Source organism: Bufo bufo, chromosome 6, assembly GCF_905171765.1.
Source record: "Bufo bufo chromosome 6, aBufBuf1.1, whole genome shotgun sequence".
NCBI lineage: Eukaryota > Metazoa > Chordata > Amphibia > Anura > Bufonidae > Bufo > Bufo bufo.
Window position 1 is genome coordinate 162,615,537 of NC_053394.1, and position 25,638 is coordinate 162,641,174.

At 44.3% G+C, this 25,638-nt stretch overlaps 2 protein-coding genes across 2 annotated transcripts in view; one reads left to right on the forward strand and one right to left on the reverse strand.

Annotated features, from left to right (window-relative positions):
- Positions 1 to 10,678, reverse strand: part of RPS6KB2 (ribosomal protein S6 kinase B2) — a 41,434-nt gene extending 30,756 nt beyond the window's left edge. The window contains exons 1-5 of the mRNA XM_040434639.1: positions 10,587 to 10,678; positions 8,582 to 8,619; positions 8,381 to 8,501; positions 7,510 to 7,578; positions 3,578 to 3,725 (exon numbers count right to left, since the gene is read on the reverse strand). Coding sequence (XP_040290573.1) covers positions 3,578 to 3,725; positions 7,510 to 7,578; positions 8,381 to 8,501; positions 8,582 to 8,619; positions 10,587 to 10,646 — 436 coding nt within the window. The 5' untranslated portion in view covers positions 10,647 to 10,678. The remainder of the gene's footprint in view (positions 1 to 3,577; positions 3,726 to 7,509; positions 7,579 to 8,380; positions 8,502 to 8,581; positions 8,620 to 10,586) is intronic.
- The window catches only part of RAD9A (RAD9 checkpoint clamp component A), a 56,189-nt gene continuing 41,132 nt past the window's right edge, over positions 10,582 to 25,638 (forward strand). The window contains exons 1-6 of the mRNA XM_040434640.1: positions 10,582 to 10,719; positions 11,003 to 11,072; positions 11,756 to 11,826; positions 12,650 to 12,769; positions 13,005 to 13,119; positions 19,592 to 19,691. Coding sequence (XP_040290574.1) covers positions 11,027 to 11,072; positions 11,756 to 11,826; positions 12,650 to 12,769; positions 13,005 to 13,119; positions 19,592 to 19,691 — 452 coding nt within the window. The 5' untranslated portion in view covers positions 10,582 to 10,719; positions 11,003 to 11,026. The remainder of the gene's footprint in view (positions 10,720 to 11,002; positions 11,073 to 11,755; positions 11,827 to 12,649; positions 12,770 to 13,004; positions 13,120 to 19,591; positions 19,692 to 25,638) is intronic.

Here is a 25,638-nt window from a genome sequence, read left to right on the forward strand (position 1 = left end):
CTACTACGTCCTCCGTCTTCTGTATATAGAAGATAGGAGACGGAGGACACCTAGCAACGCTGTAGCCGCACCACTGAAATGCCTGGGGGAGGAAAGAACATGCTGCAATTACTAGGTAATTCAATACCTATACAAAAGTATTACTATGGAACTAAGGTAAACTTAGTCAGACCAATCCAATGACATTAAAAAAAATAATAGGACAGTTACCCTTTAATAGAAATCTGTATCAGTTATCGCTAGAGAAGTCGTCTGCATACCTAAAAATTAGGTATGGACAGGATAGGGGAAGTGTAAAATGGAAAGTTTATTGATGTTTGTGTGTGCGGGGTGCAAGTGTTTAGTTTGGCTTATTTGATGCAGTGATTCAGATGCTGGTAAACACCTAGATTGTTACATCAAAGAGTATCTAGTTAGATGCAGGGGTTACAATCATCTAGATTCCCTATCAGTATGTCTTTAGGCGTTTCATACGAAATCAAAATACCCAGAGGAAACCCCTGCAAACACGGGGAGGACATATAAACTCCAAGCAGATGTTTCTCTTGGGTTTGAACTGAAGACCCCAGCCCAGTACTAACCACTGGGCCACCATGTCATCCCAGCCCAATACTAACCACTGAGCTACCATGTCACCCCTTTTCTAGGGAGGGAAAAAAACTTTTAAAAAAGTGACATTCATAGAGCAAGTATCTTCTGTAATTAATAGGGGGAAGGGGTTGATAACATGCATAGAAGTTCATGTGATTCTCTCCCTGGGGTCTTTGACAGTTATAAAGGGAGATGGTGATTTATTCTCTCATCTTCTGCCTGCAGCCTGTCTCCCACTGCCCCTCTCTTGCTCCAGGCTGAATGAGATCATACCAGGTTGAATAGGAGGCTGTTTTAACCTGGAATATCTCAGGCTACAGTTGAGCTACAACTGTAAATGTTAAATTTTTGCTTTAAAACAAGACCAAGATCAAGCCGCCATAAAACTGGAGATACAACCTGTGGGTTTATTCAGTTCTCACTGGGACCTGTTTTTACAGGTTGTATATACAGTTTATGGAAGCTAGAAACAAGTCTTGTCCAATGCTTAGATTGTCAGCTTTAAAACAAGACCAAGAACGCGGTTTTAGCTCACTTAATTGTAGCATAAGGATGACCAAGGCTCCCCTGACCCAAACTGACCACATCATAATGATTTATGATACAATCAGTTCCTATGTGATTGCGGATCTAATTTACTGTACTCACATCATTATGTGAGTACAGTATAATAGACCAACAGTCAGACAGGAACAGACTGCACCATAAATCACTATAATGCACTCAGTTCGGTTCAGACTGAGGAGCTGCGGTTGGTCCGGGAGATGCAGCCGACACATGGGCGATGTTTACCAGGCCTTTCACGGTTGTGTAAATCACCCCTGAGATGCGTCCCTCCTCCTCCTCCTGCAGCCACATATCCTAAACTTCGTTAGTTCAAAACCGTATTATCCTTTTCTGATTGAACAAGCGGTGTTCAGGCTAATCAGTAGAGGAGTTAAAGGAGTATTCCAGGATTTTTATACTGATGGCCTAGCCTCAGGACAGGCCATCATTATCTGAAAGAAGGTGATCTGACATCCAGCACAGGAACTGAATGGTGAAGTGAATGGGAACAGCACTGCAGTAACCACCTCCATGGCAGTTCTTGCGCAGACTTCTGTCACTGGAGCTACTTCGGAACAGCTGCAATGGGCAGAGGTGTGGTTGTCAGACCCCTGCCGATCAGAAGTTGATGGGTTATCCTGAGAGGCGCTCAGTATAAAAATCCTGGACAACCCCCAGGTGTATTGAGCTATTTTGAGGAAGGAAAAATAGGGCTACAATAAAAACAGCCTTTGCTTTTTAGGGTGTTGTTTTTACAGTGTTGCTGTGGTAGTACGTGGGACAGTACATCATTATGCCGATAAGAATTTCTATATTTTTTTAATGCTTTGCTACTTTTGCACAATAAAAACACTTTTTACAAATCTTTTTTCTGCCACATTCAAAAGCTATAACAGGTTTTTTTTGTTGACCAAGTAGTGTGAGGGCTTTTTTTTATTTTTTTAGGACGAGCTATAGTTTTTATTGCCACCATTTGACACTTCATAAAATGCATTAATTTTTTGTACTGTTTTCTGTGGGATTAACAAAACAGCAGTTATGGCATTTTTTACCATTTCACCATGCACGTTGTTACAGATGTAGCAATACGAATTATGTATTGGCATCAGCAGTGCAAGGTCTGTTTTTTTTTTTGCCAGTGACATACCGGGCTTTACATCACCATGCTAGGCAGAGACTTCCGCCTAGCAGTGAGCCCGGTGATGTCACAGATGAGTTGGCTATGGGCGTGTTCACTGCTAGGACAGTCGACAAGAAGGTTGGCTATGCAACTGCAACGCCAGGATGGCCGACCGGAGCCTACCCAGGGAACACAGGTCACAGTGACTTTTTTTTACTATGTATATGAGTTATTTGTTTTATCTTTTATGTATTTAATCGCACTTACTAAACTTTTTAATTCAACTAGGCTGTGTAATCTTATTCCCAGATGTCAGAATTCACAGTAAAACAGGGGCTAAAATCTTAAAGGGGTTCTGCAGTTTGTTTAAACTGATGATCTATCCTCTGGATAGATTATCAGCATCTGATCGGCAGGGGTCCGACACCCAGGACCCCCGCCGATCAGCTGTTTGAGAAGGCAGCGGCGCTCCAGCAGCGCTGCGGCCTTCTCACTGTTTACTGCCTGCACAGTTACGTCACGACTACTATCAACTGGCCTGGGCGCGGCTAAGCTCCGTTCACTTAAAGGGAACCTGTCACTGGGATTTTGGGTATAGAGCTGAGGACATGGGTTGCTAGATGGCCGCTAGCACATCCGCAATATCTAGTCCCCATAGCTCTCTGTGCTTTTATTGTGTAAAAAAAACGATTTGATACATATGCAAATTAACATAAAAGAGTCATATCTTACTTGTGTGACCAGAGAAGAGTCATATTATCAAGCGCTGACTCATCTCAGGTTAATTTGCATATGTATCAAATCGGTTTTTATACACAATAAAAGCACACAGAGCTTTGGGGACTGGCTATTGCGGATGTGCTAGCAGCCATCTAGCAACCTATGTCCTCAGCTCTATGCCCAAAATCCTGGTGACAGGTTCCCTTTAAAATGGAGCTTAGCCCCGCCCCCAGCCCAGTTGATACTAGTCGTTACGTCACTGTGCCAGCGGTGAATGGTGAGAAGGCCTTGGCGCTGCTGGAGCGCCGCTGCCTTCTCAAACAGCTGATTGGCGGCGGTCCGGGGTGTCTATCCAGAGGATAGATCATCAGTTTAAACAAAGTGCAGAACCCCTTTAACCTTAATAAAGGCATAAAACTGAATGTTATGGAGATTTCTTTACAGGCAGTTATACAAAGCACTGAATGGGCCGTTGTTTAGCATGTTGTTTCAGGTTTTCAGAAACCTCTCTGTGCAGTTCATGGGCCATGATGGGCTAGTAGCGCTCCAAGACTCCGGATCCATGACATATCGGAAGATTAGAATTTTGAGTGAACTCACCACTCAGACACTCCAGAATCAGGTAGAGTTTTCCGTGGGTTTGAAACGCATACACCAAGTCGACAATGAAGGGGTGTCGGACGGCCTCCAGGACACTGCGCTCTGCTGTTGCGTGCTCAGTATCTTTAGCATGACAAATTAGCAGCGCCTAAAGAAAGACCAAGTCACAGTTCAATGCAGGAGGTGTCTGGAAAAAACTCATGTTACAAGATCTAAAGGACAGAAACACGTCAGATCTAGGGCCATCTGTCCAACTCCCTGATCATCTAGAGAAGTGTTCCTCAACTCCAGTCCTCAGGGCCCACCTGCTGGTCATGTTTTTAGGACTTCCTTAGTATTGAGCAGGTGATATAATTAGTGTCAGTGCATCAGGACTTACCGCAGGTATTCATTCTGTGGGATATTCTCAAATCATGACCGGCAGGTGAACCCTGAGGACTGAAGTTGAGAAACCCTGATCTAGAGTATTTGTACCCTTATAACAGTAATTTACTTCACTAGTTTAATTTGGAATCAGAGTCAGATGGGGGTTTCTTGGGCCAATCAGATGACAGGAATGGTTTAATCGGCTGGCGAGCTGGGCCCAGGGCCCCGTTTCCCAGGAGAACGCTAAGCATTGAGCCTTCAGGAGCAAACTGAGAATGGAACATGTAAACCTTCACTGCCCTGAAATACCAGGGACAGTAACATTAATCCCTCCACAGCCCTATCCAATCAGGAAATCTGCAAGTAGTTCCTTTACTATTTAGACATTCTATGGCAGCATTATTTGTTTTATTTAAAAGCAGCCAGTCACATCTTATATGCAGTCCTGTCTGCAGGCACCATGTTAGAGAGCAAAGCAGACCGCTATAAAATTTCAGTAGAACATGTAATGTATTCTTGAAATTCCTGTTCATTCTTGGCTTGGGAGAACAGTGAGAGGTCCCGTCAGTGACAGACAGACTTTCCTGTTTAAAGGGGTTGTCTGAGATGAATACTATCTGTGTGAGATGCCCGTGCTTATGGGGGAGCATTATAGGTCTCATCTCAGGGACAGGACTCCTCTCAGGTTAATTTGCATATGTATCAAATAGTTTTTTTACACAGAGCTATGGGGACTGGGTATTGCGGATGTGCTAGCGGCAATCTAGCAACCCATGTCCTCAGCTCTATACACAAAATCCCGGTGACAGGTTCCCTTTAAGTTCACGTATAGAGATTGTTGTTAATCACGGACAGACCGCCCACCAGACTCCTAAGTCGAGAATGAGCGGGAATTCCAATTTAAGCACTGAATGGCACTATTGTGAGAAATATAAGGCAGTGTTATGTGTGCACTATATAGTAGTTTTATTTGTATATTGTATGTACAGTTGCAAGAAAAAGTATGTGAACCCTGTGTAATGATATTGATTTCTGCACAAATTGGTCATAAAATGTGATCTGATCTTCATCTAAGTCACAACAATAGACAATCACATTCTGCTTAATCTAATAACACACAAAGAATTAAATGTTACCATGTTTTTATTGAACACACCATGTACACATTCACAGTGCAGGTGGAAAAAGTATGTGAACCCTTGGATTTAATAACTGGTTGAACCTCCTTTGGCAGCAATAACGTCAACCAAACGTTTCCTGTAGTTGCAGATCAGACGTGCACAACGGTCAGGAGTAATTCTTCACCATTCCTCTTTACAGAACTGTTTCAGTTCAGCAATATTCTTGGGATGTCTGGTGTGAATCGCTTTCTTGAGGTCATGCCACAGCATCTCAATCGGGTTGAGGTCAGGACTCTGACTGGGCCACTCCAGAAGGCGTATTTTCTTCTGTTTAAGCTATTCTGTTGTTGATTTTCTTCTATGCTTTGGGTCGTTGTCCTGTTGCAACACCCATCTTCTGTTGAGCTTCAGCTGGTGGACAGATGGCCTTAGGTTCTCCTGGAAAATGTCTTGATAAACTTGGGAATTCATTTTTCCTTCGATGATAGCAATCCGTCCAGGCCCTGACGCAGCAAAGCAGCCCCAAACCATGATGCCCCCACCACCATACTTCACAGTTGGGATGAGGTTTTTGATGTTGGTGTGCTGTGCCTCTTTTTCTCCACACATATTGTTGTGTGTTTCTTCCAAACAACTCAACTTTGGTTTCATCTGTCCACAGAATATTTTTGCCAGTACTGCTGTGGAACATCCAGGTGCTCTTGTGCAAACTGTAAACGTGTAGCAATGTTGTTTTTTTGGACAGCAGTGGCTTCCTCTGTGGTATCCTGCCATGAAATCCATTCTTGTTTAGTGTTTTACGTATCGTAGATTCGCTAACAGGGATGTTAGCATATGCCAGAGACTTTTGTAAGTCTTTAGCTGACACTCTAGGATTCTTCTTCACCTCATTGAGCAGTCTGCGCTGTGCTCTTGCAGTCATCTCTACAGGACGGCCACTCCTAGGGAGAGAAGCAGCAGTGCTGAACTTTCTCCATTTATAGACAATTTGTCTTACCGTGGACTGATGAACAGCAAGGCTTTTGGAGATACTTTTATAACCCTTTCCAGCTTTACGCAAGTAAACAATTCTTAATCGTACGTCTTCTAAAAGCTCTTTTGTGCGAGGCATCATTCACATCAGGTAATGCTTCTTGTGAAAAGCAAACCCAGAACTGGTGTGTGTTTTTTTTATAGGGCAGGGCAGCTGTAACCAACACCTCCAATCTCATCTCATTGACTGGACTCCAGTTGGCTGACACCTCACTCCAATTAGCTCTTGGAGATGTCATTAGTCTAGGGGTTCACATACTTTTTCCACCTGCACTCTGAATATTTACATGGTGTGTTCAATAAAAACATGGTAACATTTAATTCTTTGTGTGTTATTAGTTTAAGCAGACTGTGATTGTCTATTGTTGTGACTTAGATGAAGATCAGATCACATTTTATGACCAATTTGTGCAGAAATGCATATCATTCCAAAGGGTTCACATACGTTTTCTTACAACTGTAAATACTTTTTATAACATTTCTATATTTTTTTCCAGTTTCAATGGCAGTATTTTTTGGGGTATTATATGGATGTATTGTAAAATGGGTGTAATGTGTAATATCTGTAAAAATATGCGATTTGCGTGTATATATATGCAGGCACATACAGTATGTTACAAATGGGAAGAGTGGGGTGGCGGTGACTAGTTTCATTGTTGCCCAAGTGCCCATTTTCTGTAAAACCGATCATACCAGAGAAAATGACCTCTCCATCTAGACGTGCAGGTCCACTTACGATAGGAATGTAATTTTTGTTAGGCTACTTTCACACTAGCGTTAAAGTTTTCTGGTATTAAGTTCCGTCATAGGGGCACAATACCGAAAGAAAACGCTTCAGTTTTGTCCCCATTCATTGTCAATGGGGACAAAACTGAACTGTGAAGAAAGGAATGCTCCAAAATGCATTCCGTTCCGTTTAGTTGCGTTCCCAGACCGGAGAGCAAGCCGCAACATGCTGCGGTTTGCTTTCCGTCTTGGGATGTGGAGCAAGGGAATGACCCCCAATGAAAGTCAATGGGGACGGATCAGTTTTCTCTGTCACAATAAAAAATGGATCTGTCCCCCATTGACTTTTAATGGAGTTCATGACGGATCCGTCTTGGCAATGTTAAAGATAATACAACCGGATCCGTTTATAACAGATGCAGATGATTGTATTATCAGTAACGGAAGAGTTTTTGCTGAACCCTGCTGCAAAAACACTAGTGTGAAAGTAGCCTTACTATTGTACACACTGTCTACATCACCACTAAGGTCTATAGGTAGTGGCAAGTGACTGGCTCCAAAGTCATCTGTCTTCTGCTGGACCTTGGGGGCCCTTTTGTATGAGGGGCCTACTATTGGGTTAGCGCCTGGGCAGAACAATCCTGTCTGCAACATTTTACAGAATATTCATACATCCAATAAGCTCACCTTTTGCAAAACCTTCATAGCAAAAATTCTTCCCGAATTTGAGCCGGTCACCTTCCTCACCTGAAAGACCTTAAGAGAAAGAGTTAATAAGGAGAGAACAGCCAGATAAACTGTACCTGCTGTTATTTTCTATTCACATGAGCACTATTTTCTTACACTGATCCCAGGTCCTACTGCACTGTCCTGCTGCCACCACTAGGTGGGGCCTAATCTGTTCCTATTCCAGTCAATAGGAGATTTACACAAGGGCATATGGATTTCACTCACTAGTGATGGGAGTGTACCGAAAATACTTTTTTTTTTTTTTTTCCCAGTAGGGTGTCAGCTCTGATTGGAAGGTGTCATCCTACTGACAATAGAGATGGGAGAACCTAGTTGTCTATTTATTACTTCATCCTAGGAGTGATAACAGAGGAATCATTATTACCTCCAGGGCATGTTGAACATTTTGAACATATTCGCGTAACTACCTCATTACAACCACATCCTTTGGTGTATCAGCTGCACTTTATATATAGGAGAGGAGTATGTGACATGATGATCTTCCCATACCAGTTTGACAGGAATGCGACAACTGGTAGTTATAACTCCATAGTGGCTACACGTCATATACTGGAGCAGCTGAGTCATAAGATACAGTGGAGGTGATGAACTGTAGCTCAGGTCTCATTACCAGTAACTGTGCTACATAGTGATTTCATTCTTAATCTATTCTGGACGCCCCAAGCCTTACTGAATGGAACAAATATGGGTTGTCACTTTTAAGCTTCTAGACCTAGTGGAGGCTTTGAGGGCGGGTAAAAATCTAAAAAGTTATCCGCAGCATTAAAGGGCAAAGGATGTGCACGGGTATTAGAATTAGCATAGTTACCTTTCCATAACTGCCTCGTCCCAGTACCCGGAGTATGTGAAAGCATTGTGGGGAGAGGGTCTCCTGCCCCGGGCAGATTCTGCTGTCCGCAAGATCATACTCAGTACAAGAAGAGTCAGACCTAGGAGACAGTTCTACAGTGAGGACCAGTATAGCAGTATCAAGTGACAATGGGAGTAATAGAAGGACGCTCATACTAACCCAACACCACAAAATCCCACTATCTCAGAGTCGTCATCCTGGAAAACACAGAAGCACAGTTCATTAAAGTCTGAATCGTTGGATTTATTGATCTCCAAACCCTGTGGCCAAGAATGTACATGAGACAGTTATCAGTTGTGCGCGGTGCCCACGGCCGGAGATTACCTCTTTTACCTGTAGTCGCATCCTCAGGTTTGCAGATACGTGTGGATACCACCTGTCAATTCAAAGTATGGCCTCATTCACATATCTGTGATGACCTCCGTGACAGGATGGTCAGTGGTTCATCCATGTTTGGTCCGTGTCTGTTTATTGCTCTCCGTGTATCATCCGTATTCCATGTGCACTGCTTGTCTAAAAATGAATTTCGCGAGCATATTCTTCCAACACGGATGCCACAGACCCATAGAATATAATGTGTGTGAGGTATCCGTAATCGGGCATGCTTTTGTCGTGTGGCCACGGACCTACTATCCCTGGAAAACCACTGAAGTGTGAATATGCAGTGGTAGGAATGCTGTCTGTGAAGCCCATCTCCACAATGAAATATCTAGTGCAGGGGGCACAGCAGCTGGCATATACCTCCCATGAATCACAGCATGCCCACTGGTGTCACTGATAACGCAGCCAATGGTACCAACTACTAGAGCAGGGATCAGCAATCTCTGGCACGCCAGCTGTTCAGAAACTACAACTCCCAGAATGCTTCATTCACTTCTGTAGGAATTAGAACAGCCAAGCATGTTTTCATGCTGGGAGTTGTAGTTTCACAGCAGCTGGAGTGCCGAAGGTTGCTGATCACTGCACTAGAGCATATGGAGAGGGCCTGTCTTCATGGTAGGTCAAATGGTCACCAACAGACCTATCTATCACGATCAATGGCGGCACACTCACCCCGGTCAACCAATCCGCTGCCTTGGAGTGACCTTGGATTTTGCCCTCTCCTTCCGACCGCACATCCAAGCCCTTTCCACCACCTGCAGCTTCCAACTCAAAAACATCTCCCGCATCCGCGCTTTCCTCAACTTTGAGTCTGCGAAAATGGTTATACATGCCCTCATCATCTCCCGCCTAGACTACTGCAACATCCTCCTCTGTGGCCTTCCATCTAGCACTCTTGCACCCCTCCAATCTATCTTTAACTCTGCTGCCCGACTAATCCACCTCTCACCCTGTTACTCCTCTGCCTCTCCCCTCTGCCAATCCCTTCACTGGCTCCCCATTGCCCAGAGAATTCACTTCAAAGTACTAACAAATACATACAAGGCCGTCCATAACCTGTCCCCTCCCTACATCTCTGAGCTACTTTCCCGATACATCCCCACACGCAATCTCCGATCCTCACAAGGCCTCCTTCTCTCCTCTCATCGCCTCTTCCCACAATCGCCTCCAAGATTTCTCCCGCGCATCCCCCATACTCTGGAACTCGCTACCCCAACATATCAGACTCTCCCCTACAGTGGAATCCTTCAAAAGAAACCTGAAAACCCACCTCTTCAGACAAGCCTACAACCAGTGACCCTGCTGCCTCTATACCGCCATGACCAACTTCACCCGCACCTACTGTGTCCTTCACCCATACCACGTAGATTGTAAGCCCTCACAGGCAGGGCCCTCTCTCCTTCTGTACCAGTTTGTAACTCGTCTTGTTTATGATTAGTGCAATTGTCTGTATTATGTATATGCACCGCTCATCATATGTACAGCGCTATGGAATGAATGGCGCTTTAATCATAAATAATAATAACATAACCAATATTCATGTGGGGAGCGCTAGCCCCCTCACCATAGAGAAGCGCCCTGTATATTAGGTTGTAAACTACATGTAGTAAGCGCTACAACCAATGGACAATGCAGTCAGTTTAACCCCTTCATACAACGTCCACGTCAACCAGCAGTAGTAGTAGTAGTAGTAGTAGTTACACGCAGCCCACCAATGACCACCAGGACTGCATTGCTTAGCCCCGCCCCATTCCTCAGAAAACCCACGCGCGCCCCTCCTCACCGGCTCGTTCTCTTCACTCTTCTCCTCCGTTTCCAGGTCCAAGTCAAAAACAGCTGCCATCGCAGCAGCACCCGGAACAAAAAGAAAGTAACTTCCGGGAACCTGTAAACAGTCGGAATGCACCTGAGCTGCTGTAAGTTTCCTTCCTGTTCCCGTGCAGTCGAGTAGTACAACTGCTGGACTACAACAAAATGGCGGCTGCCTATAGAGAATAATGTCAGCCTAGAATATATGGGCTTCTAGGAAGAACTGGCAGCTGCCCTGCTTCTGGTGCGCGGCGTTAGACGCGTTTGTGCGCATGCGTATTCCGTGCTACCGATTTTGTTGTGGGTTAGAAGTACATTATTTGTCATAGTCTCTTTACGTAGACGGGATGATTTAGGAAATTGCTCAGTGCTTTACTACTTTTGCTGCAGCTCTGAAGTCTTGTGTGAACGAAAATGGGTGCAGCAGTAAAGTGCGTGATTACTGGAGCCAACATTAAAGGTAAGTTAGAATGGAGGTGGTGATGAGTTTGCCATTTGGTCATATGGCTTTCCATAGGGGTTATAAGGACTATTATTAGGGTGCACATATAATGCAAACTCCAGAAGCTGAAAACACACTTGTGGTACCGCATGTCAATGCTGGGGGTCATTTATTAAGAGGCTTGCGACTATTTCAGTCATAAAAGTAGTCGCACGTCCCCTTTTTGACCGGCTGTGGGACAATATTAAGTCCTACAGCTGGTGTCAAAAAGTTTTTGACAGGTGGGTGGGGCGGGGGCGTGTCAGGGGCCGGCAAATTTACTAATATGTACGCCTGGAAACTGGCGTACATGTTGGCGAAAAACGACCCCATCTCTTAGGCGCATGGCTGCTGGAGGATTCGCCAAATGTATGATAAGGGGAAATGAAGACCAGCGTGAAAACGGTTTCCCTATTAAAACCGCTGGTTACAAAATGGTGGCAAAACCACCATGAATAGGACATGTATAAATATAGCATTTAGAACAAACGCCATATGTGTAAATCCCCTTTCCCAATCCGGGCGTCTGGTGTTTTAGGCCTGAGCGTCCATGCTGAGTACTGTAGTGCTCTCATTTGTAAATCTCCCCCAGTAAGTGTGAACATGACCTAATTCAACTCTGCTACATCTGTGTAGTGCACCTGACATGTCTTTTTTTTTAGCTCTTGGACGCGCTATTCACTCCTTGTCCCGAATTGGAGAAGAGCTTTACTTTGAACCCTTAGGGGATGGGGTAAGAAACTAATACTGTTCATCCATTTACTTTGGTAAAAAAAAAGTTGTCACATCAGGACAATTCCTAACAAAATGACCTTTTAGAACAGGCATCCTCAAACTGCGGCCCTCCAGCTGTTGTAAAACTACAACTCCCACAATGCCCTGCTGTAGGCTGATACCTGTAGGCTGTTCGGGCATGCTGGGAGTTGTAGTTTTGCAACAGCTGGAGGGCCGCAGTTTGAGGATACCTGTTTTAGAACATAAGGGGGTCATGTGGAGTCCCCCTCTTTGACCCAGAGCAGGGGGGGGGGGGGGGGGGGGGAGTTAAAAAGCAACAGCTCTCAGTCCGAGCCATCCATGTATAACATGATCGCCAAGTGATCCGTATCAAGTAATACTACTCTTCCCCAGCATAGGTGATGAGTATCTGATCGGTGGGGTCTGATCTTCACCAGTCACATGAATAGGGTCTCCTAGAGTCCTTGGAGTGATGGTCGCACATTCATTCTCTATGGGACTGATGGAGATAGCTGAGGGCAGTGTTCGCGTACCTGGGACTTAGGGACCCTGTTCTTGTATTCATTCTGGTCCCTGTGGTTGGACCCCCACCTGTCATGTGGATAGGTGATATATTCTCATGGTCAGGAACAACACTTTAATAGAGTTGAGCTGGAATACCAAACACAGCCTGTGGACTGGTGTGGTGCTGTTTTTGAAGAAATAATCGTGGACAGCTCCTTTAAGTAGAACACATGATGGCACTTTCTACTTAGTGAAGTGAAAGGTCCTGTCGGTGTATGTTACCCTCCTGTCTAACAGCCCTTTCATCCTCTTCTCAGCTCTGCCTGCGCTCGGTGAACTCCTCGAGGTCAGCCTATGCCTGTTTTACTCTCGCTCCACTCTTCTTCTACTCCTATGAGGCAACTGGAGGAACCTGCCATTGCAAGATCTTCATGAAGGTAGCCAGAGTTCCTGCAGGTCCCTAAACTGGCCCTCGTGTATGGAAGCTAGTGGAGACAACGTGGAACCAATCAGATCCCTTTTTTAAACTGTGCTAGAAAAATGAAACCTGGAACCTGATTGGCTGCTGCAGGCGACTTGCGGACTTTGTCTCTCCTCTAGTTTTCATGCATGAGGTGCATTGTCTATGGGGGATGTACTTTGTCAGATAACTTTGTCTTTCCCCGTTCCTAGTCAGTGATGAGCGTCTTCCGCTCCCTCCCTTCTCTGGAGAAGACAGTAGAGAAATGTTTGATCAAGCTGAATACGGCCAGCAATCGTCTAGTTATCCAGCTGTTTTGCAAGTATGGTCAGTATGTATATCAGTGTATGCTCACTATCTCTAACTCTCTCTATCTATATATATATATACAGTGGGGGAAATAATTATTTGACCCCTCACTGATTTTGTAAGTTTGTCCAATGACAAAGAAATGAAAAGTCTCAGAACAGTATCATTTCAATGGTAGGTTTATTGTAACAGTGGCAGATAGCACATCAAAAGGAAAATCGAAAAAATAACTTTAAATAAAAGATAGCAACTGATTTGCATTTCATTGAGTGAAATAAGTATTTGAACCCTATAACAAAAAAAGACTTAATACTTGGTGGAAAAACCCTTGTTTGCAAGCACAGAGGTCAAACGTTTCTTGTAATTGATGACCAAGTTTGCGCACATTTTAGGAGGAATGTTGGTCCACTCCTCTTTGCAGATCATCTCTAAATCCCTAAGGTTTCGAGGCTGTCTCTGTGCAACTCTGAGCTTGAGCTCCCTCCATAGGTTTTCGATTGGATTAAGGTCCGGAGACTGACTAGGCCACTCCATGACCTTAATGTGCTTCTTCTTGAGCCACTCCTTTGTTGCCTTTGCTGTATGTTTTGGGTCATTGTCGTGCTGGAACACCCATCCACGACCCATTTTCAGTTTCCTGGCAGAGGGAAGGAGGTTGTCGCTCAGGATTTCACGATACATGGCTCCGTCCATTTTCCCGTTTATGCGAATAAGTTGTCCTGTGCCCTTAGCAGAAAAACACCCCCAAAGCAAAATGTTTCCACCCCCATGCTTGACGGTGGGGACGGTGTTTTGGGGGTCATAGGCAGCATTTTTCTTCCTCCAAACACAGCGAGTTGAGTTAATGCCAAAGAGCTCTATTTTGGTCTCATCAGACCACAGCACCTTCTCCCAGTCACTCTCTGAATCATTCAGGTGTTCATTGGCAAACTTCAGACGGGCCTGCACATGTGCCTTCCTGAGCAGGGGGACCTTGCGAGCCCTGCAGGATTATAATCCATTGCGGTGTAATGTGTTTCCAATGGTTTTCTTGGTGACTGTGGTCCCTGCTAATTTGAGGTCATTAACTAACTCCTCCCGTGTAGTTCTAGGATGCTTTTTCACCTTTCTCAGAACCATTGACACCCCACGAGGTGAGATCTTGCGTGGAGCCCCAGAGCGAGGTCGATTGATGTTCATTTTGTGCTCCTTCCATTTTCGAACAATCGCACCAACAGTTGTCACCTTCTCTCCCAGCTTCTTGCTAATGGTTTTGTAGCCCATTCCAGCCTTGTGCAGGTCTACAATTTTGTCTCTGACATCCTTGGACAGCTCTTTGGTCTTTCCCATGTTGGAGAGTTTGGAGTCTGCTTGATTGATTGATTCTGTGGACAGGTGTCTTTTATACAGGTGACTAGTTAAGACAGGTGTCCTTAATGAGGGTGACTAATTGAGTAGAAGTGTCTAACCACTCTGTGGGAGCCAGAACTCTTAATGGTTGGTAGGGGTTCAAACTTTTCATTTCTTTGTCATTGGACAAACTTACAAAATCAGTGAGGGGTCAAATAATTATTTCCCCCACTGTATATATATATATATATATATATATATATATATTACTGTGCAAAAGTGACAGGCAGGTATAAAGTAAGTAAAGTAAGAATGCGTTAAAAAATAAAAGTGCTAATAGTTAATTTTTATCATTTAATAAAATGTAAAGTGAATGAACAAAACAGAAATCTAAATCAGATCAGTATTTGGTGTGACCCCCCCACCCATTGCAGGTACACTTACACACAGTTTTTGAAGGACTTTGGCAGATCTTCTATGGATGCAGGCTTGTTCAGATCCTTCTGTCCCTTCATGTAATCCCAGACAGACTGGATGATGAGATCAGGGCTCTATGTCGGCCATATCATCACCTCCAGGACTCCTTGTTCTTCTTTACACTGGAGATAGTTGTTAATGACATTGGATGCATGTTTGGGGTCGTTGTCCTGCTGCAGAGTACATTTGGAGCCAATTGGATGCCTCCCTGATGGTATTGCATGAAGGATAAGTATCTGCCTCTACTTCTCATAATTGAGGACATCTTTAATCCTGATCAAATCCCCAACTCCATTTGCTGATATGCAGCCCCAAACTTGTAAGGATCCCCCACCATGCATCACTGTTGCCTGCAGACACTCATTATTTTTGCACAGTACTGTATGAGTGTGTATTTATATAATAGTGTATAGTCAATTTGTTCTGTATATTGTTAAAAATACTGTATGTTTTGGAGCACCAGTAGGTGGGCTGTAGCTGTTTGAGCACTACTACAGCGACTCCCCTGGGGCTTAGTACACACGCCTCTGGAGCTCTAAACAACCCCCCCCCCCCTCAGATTGACAGGACTAGACATTACGCCTAGAGCTGAGTTCTTGCACCTGCGCAATTGGTTAACAGGTGCTTTTTCTCCTGTTAATTTTGAGCTAAAACTAAATATTATTGTTAATATGTAAGTTTTGATTTTTATGCCCCAATTCTAATAAATTCTATGAAACACTTGTGGGGTCAAAATGTTCACTGCACCCCTATATTAATTCCTTGATAGATGTAGTTTCCAAAATGGGGCCTTTGGTGGGGGGTTTCTTATGTTTTAACACCTAAAGCCCTGTGCAACCAAAATTCATGTGGCATGTGACCGTGTGACGTACCACATGGATGATAGGTCACAGCTAAAGCCAATTGCGCGACCTCCATCAACAGGATTTTGATTCAGAAAGATCCAGGGCCTGTGGAGGCTGTCACGAAGCGATGGAGCTGGAACCTAGCGGCGTGGACCAAACATGATCACCATGAGTGTTGAGCGAAGTGAGCTTCGGATGCTTCATCCAAAGTTGCTTCGTTCAAAACTTAGGAATAATAATGTATGGAGATCCGTCTCTGTACAGTATTAGAATGTATGGGCTCCGATGAGCCGAAATAAGTTACCGGTATTCGCAAAGTTGCGTGTGACTTCTGACTAGTAGCTCGGAACCAAAGCAGAGTTCGGTTTCAAGTTTTAAAGTGGTTTTCCACTTTAAAAATCAACTACCGAAGTTATTTAACAAAGTCACGCTCGACTTCATGAATAACTAACTTCGGCTCATCGGAGCCCATACATTCTAATACTATATGGAGACTGATCTCCGTACAGTATTATTCCGAAGTTTTGAATAAAGCGAATTCAGATGAAGCACCCGAAGCTCTGCTCGCTCAACACTAATCACCATCATGGGTCTGGCCACTGTGTGAGGTCTGTTTACAAAAAAGTTAAAAGTTGCACAACCCTGATTATGGTAAAACAAGCTATTATACTATGGTCCAAGTTCCATTTATCGCAAGGTTCAGCTAATCTCAACATTTTACCGCATGTATCGATGAATACCCTAAGTTTATGCATAAATAATATTGATCTTACAACCTGGACCACAGCCGGCATTTTATCCGCTGCCCAACTGGTGGAAAATTCAGCCATGATCTCCTTTGACAAATTACGCCAATTATATTGCTTACCTCCCTCCCAATTTCTCTCCTATATGAGAATAGAACACTGCCTCAGCAATTTCCTCATTTCCCCGCCTAGGTCTCATACAGGGGTGATGAGGATTTTCAAGGCACCTTCTTTATTTAGGTGTCATACCACTCATCACTTATACAATATTTTAAACGATAAAGCTAATTTTAGTAAATCTCCCCCCTTATTGAAATGGGAAAGAGAACTAAAGTTATCTTTTTCAGAGGAGAAATGGGTTGCGGCTATCCGTTTTATTGGAACTACGTTTAAATGTGTTACACATTATGAAGCTGGGATAAAAACCCTCCTAAGGTGGTACTATACGCCTCATCACCTAATCATCATTTATCCTGGTACCTCGGCTTGTTGCTGGCGTGAGTGTGGTAATACCGGTTCTCTCCTACACATTCTTTGGGCGTGTCCAAAACTCACTCCCTTTTGGAGCGCAACATTTGATCTAATAGCTCATACCACGGGTATACGATTGCCTCCTTCCTCGACGTTAGCTCTTCTATTTCTCAACATAGAGGATTTACCGTTTGATAACAGACGTATAATAGGACATATCCTGCTTAGTGCCAAATTGGTCATCACTAGACACTGGAAAGCAGTAACTCCACCAGCAATCTCTGAAGTAATCCAAACTATAAAATTACAGCGCCACCCACAGATACCCCTCTCCATAACAGCGCCACCCACAGATCCCCCTCTCCATAACAGCGCCACCCACAGATCCCCCTCTCGATAACAGCGCCACCCACAGATCCCCCTCTCCATAACAGAGCCACCCACAGATCCCCCTCTCCATAACAGAGCCACCCACAGATCCCCCTCTCCATAACAGAGCCACCCACAGATCCCCCTCTCCATAACAGAGCCACCCACAGATCCCCCTCTCCATAACAGCGCCACCCACAGATCCCCCTCTCCATAACAGCGCCACCCACAGATCCCCCTCTCCATAACAGAGCCACCCACAGATCCCCCTCTCCATAACAGCGCCACCCACAGATCCCCCTCTCCATAACAGAGCCACCCACAGATCCCCCTCTCCATAACAGCGCCACCCACAGATCCCCCTCTCCATAACAGAGCCACCCACAGATCCCCCTCTCCATAACAGAGCCACCCACAGATCCCCCTCTCCATAACAGAGCCACCCACAGCTCCCCCTCTCCATAACAGAGCCACCCACAGATCCCCCTCTCCATAACAGAGCCACCCACAGATCCCCCTCTCCATAACAGCGCCACCCACAGATCCCCCTCTCCATAACAGAGCCACCCACAGATCCCCCTCTCCATAACAGAGCCACCCACAGATCCCCCTCTCCATAACAGAGCCACCCACAGATCCCCCTCTCCATAACAGAGCCACCCACAGATCCCCCTCTCCATATATAATATGATTTATTAAATTCATGAAAAAGAATTATTAATAAAATCATTAAAAAAAAGTATTTGGGCAAAAAGGCAGTTTCGGTTTCGGTTTTCGGTCAAGGGCATCCAGAATTTTCGGTTTCGGACCAGAATTTTCATTTCGGTGCACCCCTACTATAAATACTACATGTAGACTTGAGAGTCTTCTCCCAGACTCAATGTTAAATCAGACTTTAAAGAAAAAGACCTGGTCCCCCTGGAGGTTGAGCTCCTACTACTCACCTTGAATCATATATTATTTACTGAATTGGCTGCCGCATTGTTCAGGAGACCTTAAATGTTTCAGTATTAATTTTATTTTACTTTATCTTTACTTTTTTTTATTTTCTTGCTAAAGTGAAGCACTCAGAATTCAGTTCTTCAGTCAAATGATCTCAAACTCAATGACAATTTTACTACCTGTATTGTTCCTAACTTTCTGTCATTACTATGAGGCAAATAGAGGGTTTGCGCCTCACCCTCAACTGTATTGTTTCACAATGTTATTGGTGTAATACCAATTGTTCTTTATATAATAATCCTTTGCATAATATACACTGTCTGTATACATGTGCTATGCAAAATCAATAAAAACGATAAATCATAAAGTTGCACAACCCCTTTTAAGGACGAAATAGGCTTTGTCTGTAAGGGGTTAAAGGGGATGTCTCATCTCAGACAATGGGGCATATCGCTAGGACATCGAGAACGGAGCCCCGCAAGGTGGTGGCTGAAAGACTCCGGTCCGGCCACCACCAAGCACTCTCCCCATAGAAGTGAATAGGAGCACATCGCACTTGACCGCCCACCGATCCTATTCACTTCTATGGGCTCGATGAAAATAGCCGAGCCAGCGCTCAGCAATTTTTCGGCCTCAGAGAAATTAATGGAGGGACTGGTACAGCTGGGAGCTCTTGAATATGAGGACTCATTGGTATGCGCTTGAGCTGTTAGGATTTGGCAGTTAGGACAACATAAACCTAGTGATGGGTTCCCTTTAGGGTCCATTCAGACGTCCGTAGAACGGGTCTGGATCCGTTCCGCAATTATGCGCAACGGGTGCGGACCCATTCATTTTCAATGGGGCCGGAAAAGATGCGGACAGCACAGTGTGCTGTCCGCATTTCCAGTCTGTGGCCCTGCACTTCCGGTCCATGGCTCTAGAAAAAAATAGAGCGTGTCCTATTCTTGTCCGCAGCCGCGGACAAGAATAGGAATCCTCTATTAAGTGCCGGCGATGTGCGGCGTCAGTGTTTTGTGGACCGCAAAATACTACGGACGTCTGAATGAACCATTAAACTCACACTATTCACTCACAGCGAAGTCAGTTTATAATGGAGGACCATGCGGGGTGTGGTTTTAAACAGGTTAAATTTATTAGTTTTATTAATGTTGCATTTTTGGGGCACAGATTAGCAGGGAACTCAAGGGCTATATGTTCCCTGCAGTTCGCATATGCTGGTAACATGATATAGCGTTATATTTGGTCTATTACCACTATGTATAATATCACATTTAGAATATACCATTGAATAGTCCATTCTTTGTTCAGGAGTTACAAAGACCCATAACTTGTCATATCAAGACTGTGAGTCCCTACAGGCCGTGTATAATCCAAGCAGCTGTCCCAATGTCCTCAGAGCACAAGCCAGGTAAGCACATGTGACTTCCCTTATTACAATAAAGTGATGCCTTCTCCGAAATGTACCTTAACCCCTTAGTAACGAGCCTGTTTTGGGCAATACTGACCAAGCGTTTTTCTTTTATTCATTGTCGTCTCCCGAGACCTATAACTTTCGTATTGTTCAATCTATGTAGCAGTATGAGGGCTTGTGTGTTTTTTTTTTTTTTTACTGGACAAGTTGTAGTTTTTAATGGTGTCATTTTGGGGTGACCATAACTTTCTGATTAACTTTTATTAGCTCTTTCTGGGAGGGAGATCGGGGGAAAAAACAGCAATACTGCCACAGAGTTTTTATGTTATAAATTTTATGGTATAAATAACAGAATATCTTTTATTCTTTGGGTCACCAAGAATATGTGTGTGTGTGTGTGTGTGTGTGTGTATATATACACTCACCTAAAGAATTATTAGGAACACCATACTAATACGGTGTTGGACCCCCTTTTGCCTTCAGAACTGCCTTAATTCTACGTGGCATTGATTCAACAAGTTGCTGATAGCATTCTTTAGAAATGTTGGCCCATATTGATAGGATAGCATCTTGCAGTGGATGGAGATTTGAGGGATGCACATCCAGGGCACGAAGCTCCCGTTCCACCACATCCCAAAGATGCTCTATTGGGTTGAGATCTGGTGACTGTGAGGGCCATTTTAGTACAGTGAACTCATTGTCATGTTCAAGAAACCAATTTGAAATGATTCGAGCTTTGTGATATGGTGCATTATCCTGCTGGAAGTAGCCATCAGAGGATGGATACATGTTCTCATTCTGTTTACGCCAAATTCGGACTCTACCATTTGAATGTCTCAACAGAAATCGAGACTCATCAGACCAGGCAACATTTTTCCAGTCTTCAACAGTCCAATTTTGGTGAGCTCGTGCAAATTGTATCCTCTTTTTCCTATTTGTAGTGGAGATGAGTGGTACCCGGTGGGGTCTTCTGCTGTTGTAGCCCATCCGCCTCAAGGTTGTGCGTGTTGTGGCTTCACAAATGCTTTGCTGCATACCTCGGTTGTAACGAGTGGTTATTTCAGTCAACGTTGCTCTTCTATCAGCTTGAATCAATCGGCCCATTCTCCTCTGACCTCTAGCATCCACAAGGCATTTTTGCCCACAGGACTGCCGCATACTGGATGTTTTTCCCTTTTCACACCATTCTTTGTAAACCCTAGAAATGGTTGTGCGTGAAAATCCCAGTAACTGAGCAGATTGTGAAATACTCAGACCGGCCCGTCTGGCACCAACAACCATGCCACTCTCAAAATTGCTTAAATCACCTTTATTTCCCATTCTGACATTCAGTTTGGAGTTCACGAGATTGTCTTGACCAGGACCACCCCCCTAAATGCATTGAAGCAACTGCCATGTGATTGGTTGACTAGATAATTGCATTAATGAGAAATACAACAGATGTTCCTAATAATTCTTTAGGTGTGTGTGTGTGTGTATATATATATATATATAATCTCTATCTCTATCAAACGAATGATGAGGCAGCACTTCTAGTATAAAGTGAACGGGTGAGGACCCCAAAATTTATTAAAGCGACGTTTCGGCCTGCTCAATGAGGCCTTTCTCAAGCTTGAGAAAGGCCTCATTGAGCAGGCCGAAACGTCGCTTTAATAAATTTTGGGGTCCTCACCCGTTCACTTTATACTAGAAGTGCTGCCTCATCATTCGTTTGATATATTTCGTGGAGGAAGAGCCGACCTCTGTGGGGATTTTGCACCTGGTACCTTGCATCTGACTGTGCTGCTGCACTATTTGTGTTTTTATTTATATATATATATATATATATATATATATATATATATATATATATATATAATTTATTACTTTTTTTTTTTTTTTTTTTTCCTCAGAGAAAAGGTGGTAGAACTCGCCCCTACCCACCCCTAGGACCGCCCCTTTAGAGAACAGGGATGCAAGTAAAATTGCCAGTGACGGTCGTGACAGCCAGGCTGCCAGTGCCCGCGGCAGTGGCGACTCTAGGAACAATATATAGGGGGGACATAAAGATACCAAAAATGGGGGGGGGGGGCAAAAACAAAATAAGTATATATAAATAAGATTACAAAATACAAGAGAATTGCGGTATGCAGGGATACATTTATAATAAAACAATTTACTTACAAAAGAAGCTATTCAGTCGTCTGCTGTGCCGTCCTCTGCTTGCTTCCGCGGATTCTTACCCCTTCTTTCTGTCTCTCGTCAGTGCGCAGGCGTACTGTTATGGTGGATCTATGGAAGACACACTGTTATGGGGGCATCTGTGGATGACACATTATGCCTCTCATTAGCCCTCATTATGCCTCTCATTACTCCCATATCAGCCCCCATGCCTCTCATTAGCCCCCATTATAAGCAATTATGCCTCCAATTAGCCCCCATTATGCCTCCAATTAGCCCCCATTATGCCCCCAGCAGCCACATTTTTTATAAAATAAAAAAACACTTACCTCTCTTGCTCCTGGACGGACGCTGCTTGGAATTTTCTTTCTCCTCAGTCGACTGTGCTCTGAACTGGCGCGCACAACGTGAGGTCACAGAGCGCCCTCACGCTGCACAGCCAAGGACCAGGAAGTGGTAAGTACAGAGCGTTCACCACTTCCTGGTCCTTCGGTACACTAATGAGCGCTTCCATAATGGAAGTGCTCATTAGTATTCACCTGGGAGAATCAGTGGGGGGGAGGAACAACATAGGGGGGGCAATCGCCCCCCTTCGCCCCCATCTAGCGACGCCACTAGCAGCGGGCCGGCTGGGCCCAGTAACGAAAGGGGGGCGGGGCAAGTCGGCGAAAATAGGTGGCGGAAAAAAGCGCTATATATATCTGATTCTGGTGCGGGAGCGTCACTTATGGGTATAGCATTCTGCCAAGGTATAGGAATCTGGCAGAACAGGAGCTGCCGGAAAACACTTGGGGCCTATACCAGGTCCTAGCCAGCCTTTACACACATCGGCACCCCACGATCGCAATTGCGGGTGCCAATGGGAGACAGAGATTATATAGTACAGACCAAAAGTTTGGACACACCATCTCATTCAAAGAGTTTTCTTTATTTTCATGACTATGTACAATTTTCATTCACACTGAAGGCATCAGAACTATGAATTAACACATGTGGAATTATATACATAAGAAACAAGTGTGAAACCACTGAAAATATGTCATATTCTAGGTTCTTCAAAGTAGCCACCTTTTGCTTTGATTACTGCTTTGCACACTCTTGGCATTCTCTTGATGAGCTTCAAGAGGTAGTCCCCTGAAATGGTTTTCACTTCACAGGTGTGCCCTGTCAGGTTTAATAAGTGGGATTTCTTGCCTTATAAATGGGGTTGGGACCATCAGTTGCGTTGAGGAGAAGTCAGGTGGATACACAGCTGATAGTCCTACTGAATAGACTGTTAGCTGCTTTTTTCTTGCCATAATACAAATTCTAAGTAAAGAAAAACGAGTGGCCATCATTACTTTAAGAAATGAAGGTCAGTCAGTCAGCTGAAATATTGGGAAAACTTTGAAAGTAAGGGCTATTTGACCATGAAGGAGAGTGATGGGGTGCTGCGCCAGATGACCTGGCCTCCACAGTCACCGGACCTGAACCCAATCGAGATGGTTTGGGGTGAGCTGGACGGCAGAGTGAAGGCAAAAGGGCCAACAAGTGCTAAGCATCTCTGGGAACTCCTTCAAGACTGTTGGAAGACCATTTCAGGGGACTACCTCTTGGAGCTCATCAAGAGAATGTGCAAAGCAGTAATCAAAGCAAAAGGTGGCTACTTTGAAGAACCTAGAATATGACATATTTTCAGTTGTTTCACACTTGTTTGTTATGTATATAATTCCACATGTGTTAATTCATAGTTCTGATGCCTTCATAGTCATGAAAATAAAGAAAACTCTTTGAATGAGAAGGTGTGTCCAAACTTTTGGTCTGTACTGTGTATATATGTGTGTGTGTGTATGTATGTGTGTATATACACTGCTCAAAAAAATAAAGGGAACACTTAAACAACACAATGTAACTCCAAGTCAATCACACTTCTGTGAAATCAAACTGTCCACTAAGGAAGCAACACTGAGTGACAATCAATTTCACATGCTGTTGTGCAAATGGGATAGACAACATGTGGAAATTATAGGCAATTAGCAAGACACCCCCAATAAAGGAGTGGTTCTGCAGGTGGTAACCACAGACCACTTCTCAGTTCCTATGCTTCCTGGCTGATGTTTTGGTCACTTTTGAATGCTGGCGGTGCTTTCACTCTAGTGGTAGCATGAGACGGAGTCTACAACCCACACAAATAGCTCAGGTAGTGCAGCTTATCCAGGATGGCACATCAATGCGAGCTGGGGCAAGAAGGTTTGCTGTGTCTGTCAGCGTAGTGTCCAGAGCATGGAGGCGCTACCAGGAGACAGGCCAGTACATCAGGAGACGTGGAGGAGGCCGTAGGAGGGCAACAACCCAGCAGCAGGACCGCTACCTCCGCCTTTGTGCAAGGAGGAACAGGAGGAGCACTGCCAGATCCCTGCAAAATGACCTCCAGCAGGCCACAAATGTGCATGTGTCTGCTCAAACGGTCAGAATCAGACTCCATGAGGGTGATATGAGGGCCCGATGTCCACAGGTGGGGGTTGTGCTTACAGCCCAACACCGTGCAGGACGTTTGGCATTTGCCAGAGAACACCAAGATTGGCAAAATCGCCACTGGCGCCCTGTGCTCTTTACAGATGAAAGCAGGTTCACACTGAGCACATGTGACAGAGTCTGGAGACGCCGTGGAGAACGTTCTGCTGCCTGCAACATCCTCCAGCATGACCGGTTTGGCATTGGGTCAGTAATGGTGTGGGGTGGCATTTCTTTGGAGGGCCGCACAGCCCTCCATGTGCTCACCAGAGGTAGCCTGACTGCCATTAGGTACCGAGATGAGATCCTCAGACCCCTTGTGAGACCATATGCTGGTGCGGTTGGCCCTGGGTTCCTCCTAATGCAAGACAGTGCTAGACCTCATGTGGCTGGAGTGTGTCAGCAGTTCCTGCAAGACGAAGGTATTGATGCTATGGACTGGCCCGCCCGTTCCCCAGACCTGAATCCAATTGAGCACATCTGGGACATCATGTCTCGCTCTATCCACCAATGTCACGTTGCACCACAGACTGTCCAGGAGTTGGCAGATGCTTTAGTCCAGGTCTGGGAGGAGATCCCTCAGGAGACCGTCCGCCACCTCATCAGGAGCATGCACAGGCGTTGTAGGGAGGTCATACAGGCACGTGGAGGCCACACACACTACTGAGCCTCATTTTGACTTGTTTTAAGGACATTACATCAAAGTTGGATCAGCCTGTAGTGTGTTTTTCCACTTTAATTTTGAGTGTGACTCCAAATCCAGACCTCCATGGGTTAAAATATTTGATTTCCATTTTTAAATTTTTGTGTGATTTTTGTTGTCAGCACATTCAACTATGTAAAGAACAAAGTATTTCAGAAAAATATTTAATTAATTCAGATCTAGGATGTGTTATTTTTGTGTTCCCTTTATTTTTTTGAGCAGTGTGTGTGTGTGTGTGTGTGTGTGTGTGTTTGTATATGTATGTGTGTGTGTATATATATGTGTGTGTGTGTGTATGTATGTATGTATGTATGTATGTATGTATGTATATGTATATATATATATATATATATATATATATATATATATTTTTTTTTTTATTTATTTTTTTCCGTTTTACTACATTTATGAAAAAAAAAAATTTTTTTTTAAAAGGAAGACAATTTTTCCATCACTGCTTCCCAATACCTATATATACACTCACCTAAAGAATTATTAGGAACACCTGTTGTATTTCTCATTAATGCAATTATCTAGTCAACCAATCACATGGCAGTTGCTTCAATGCATTTAGGGGGGTGGTCCTGG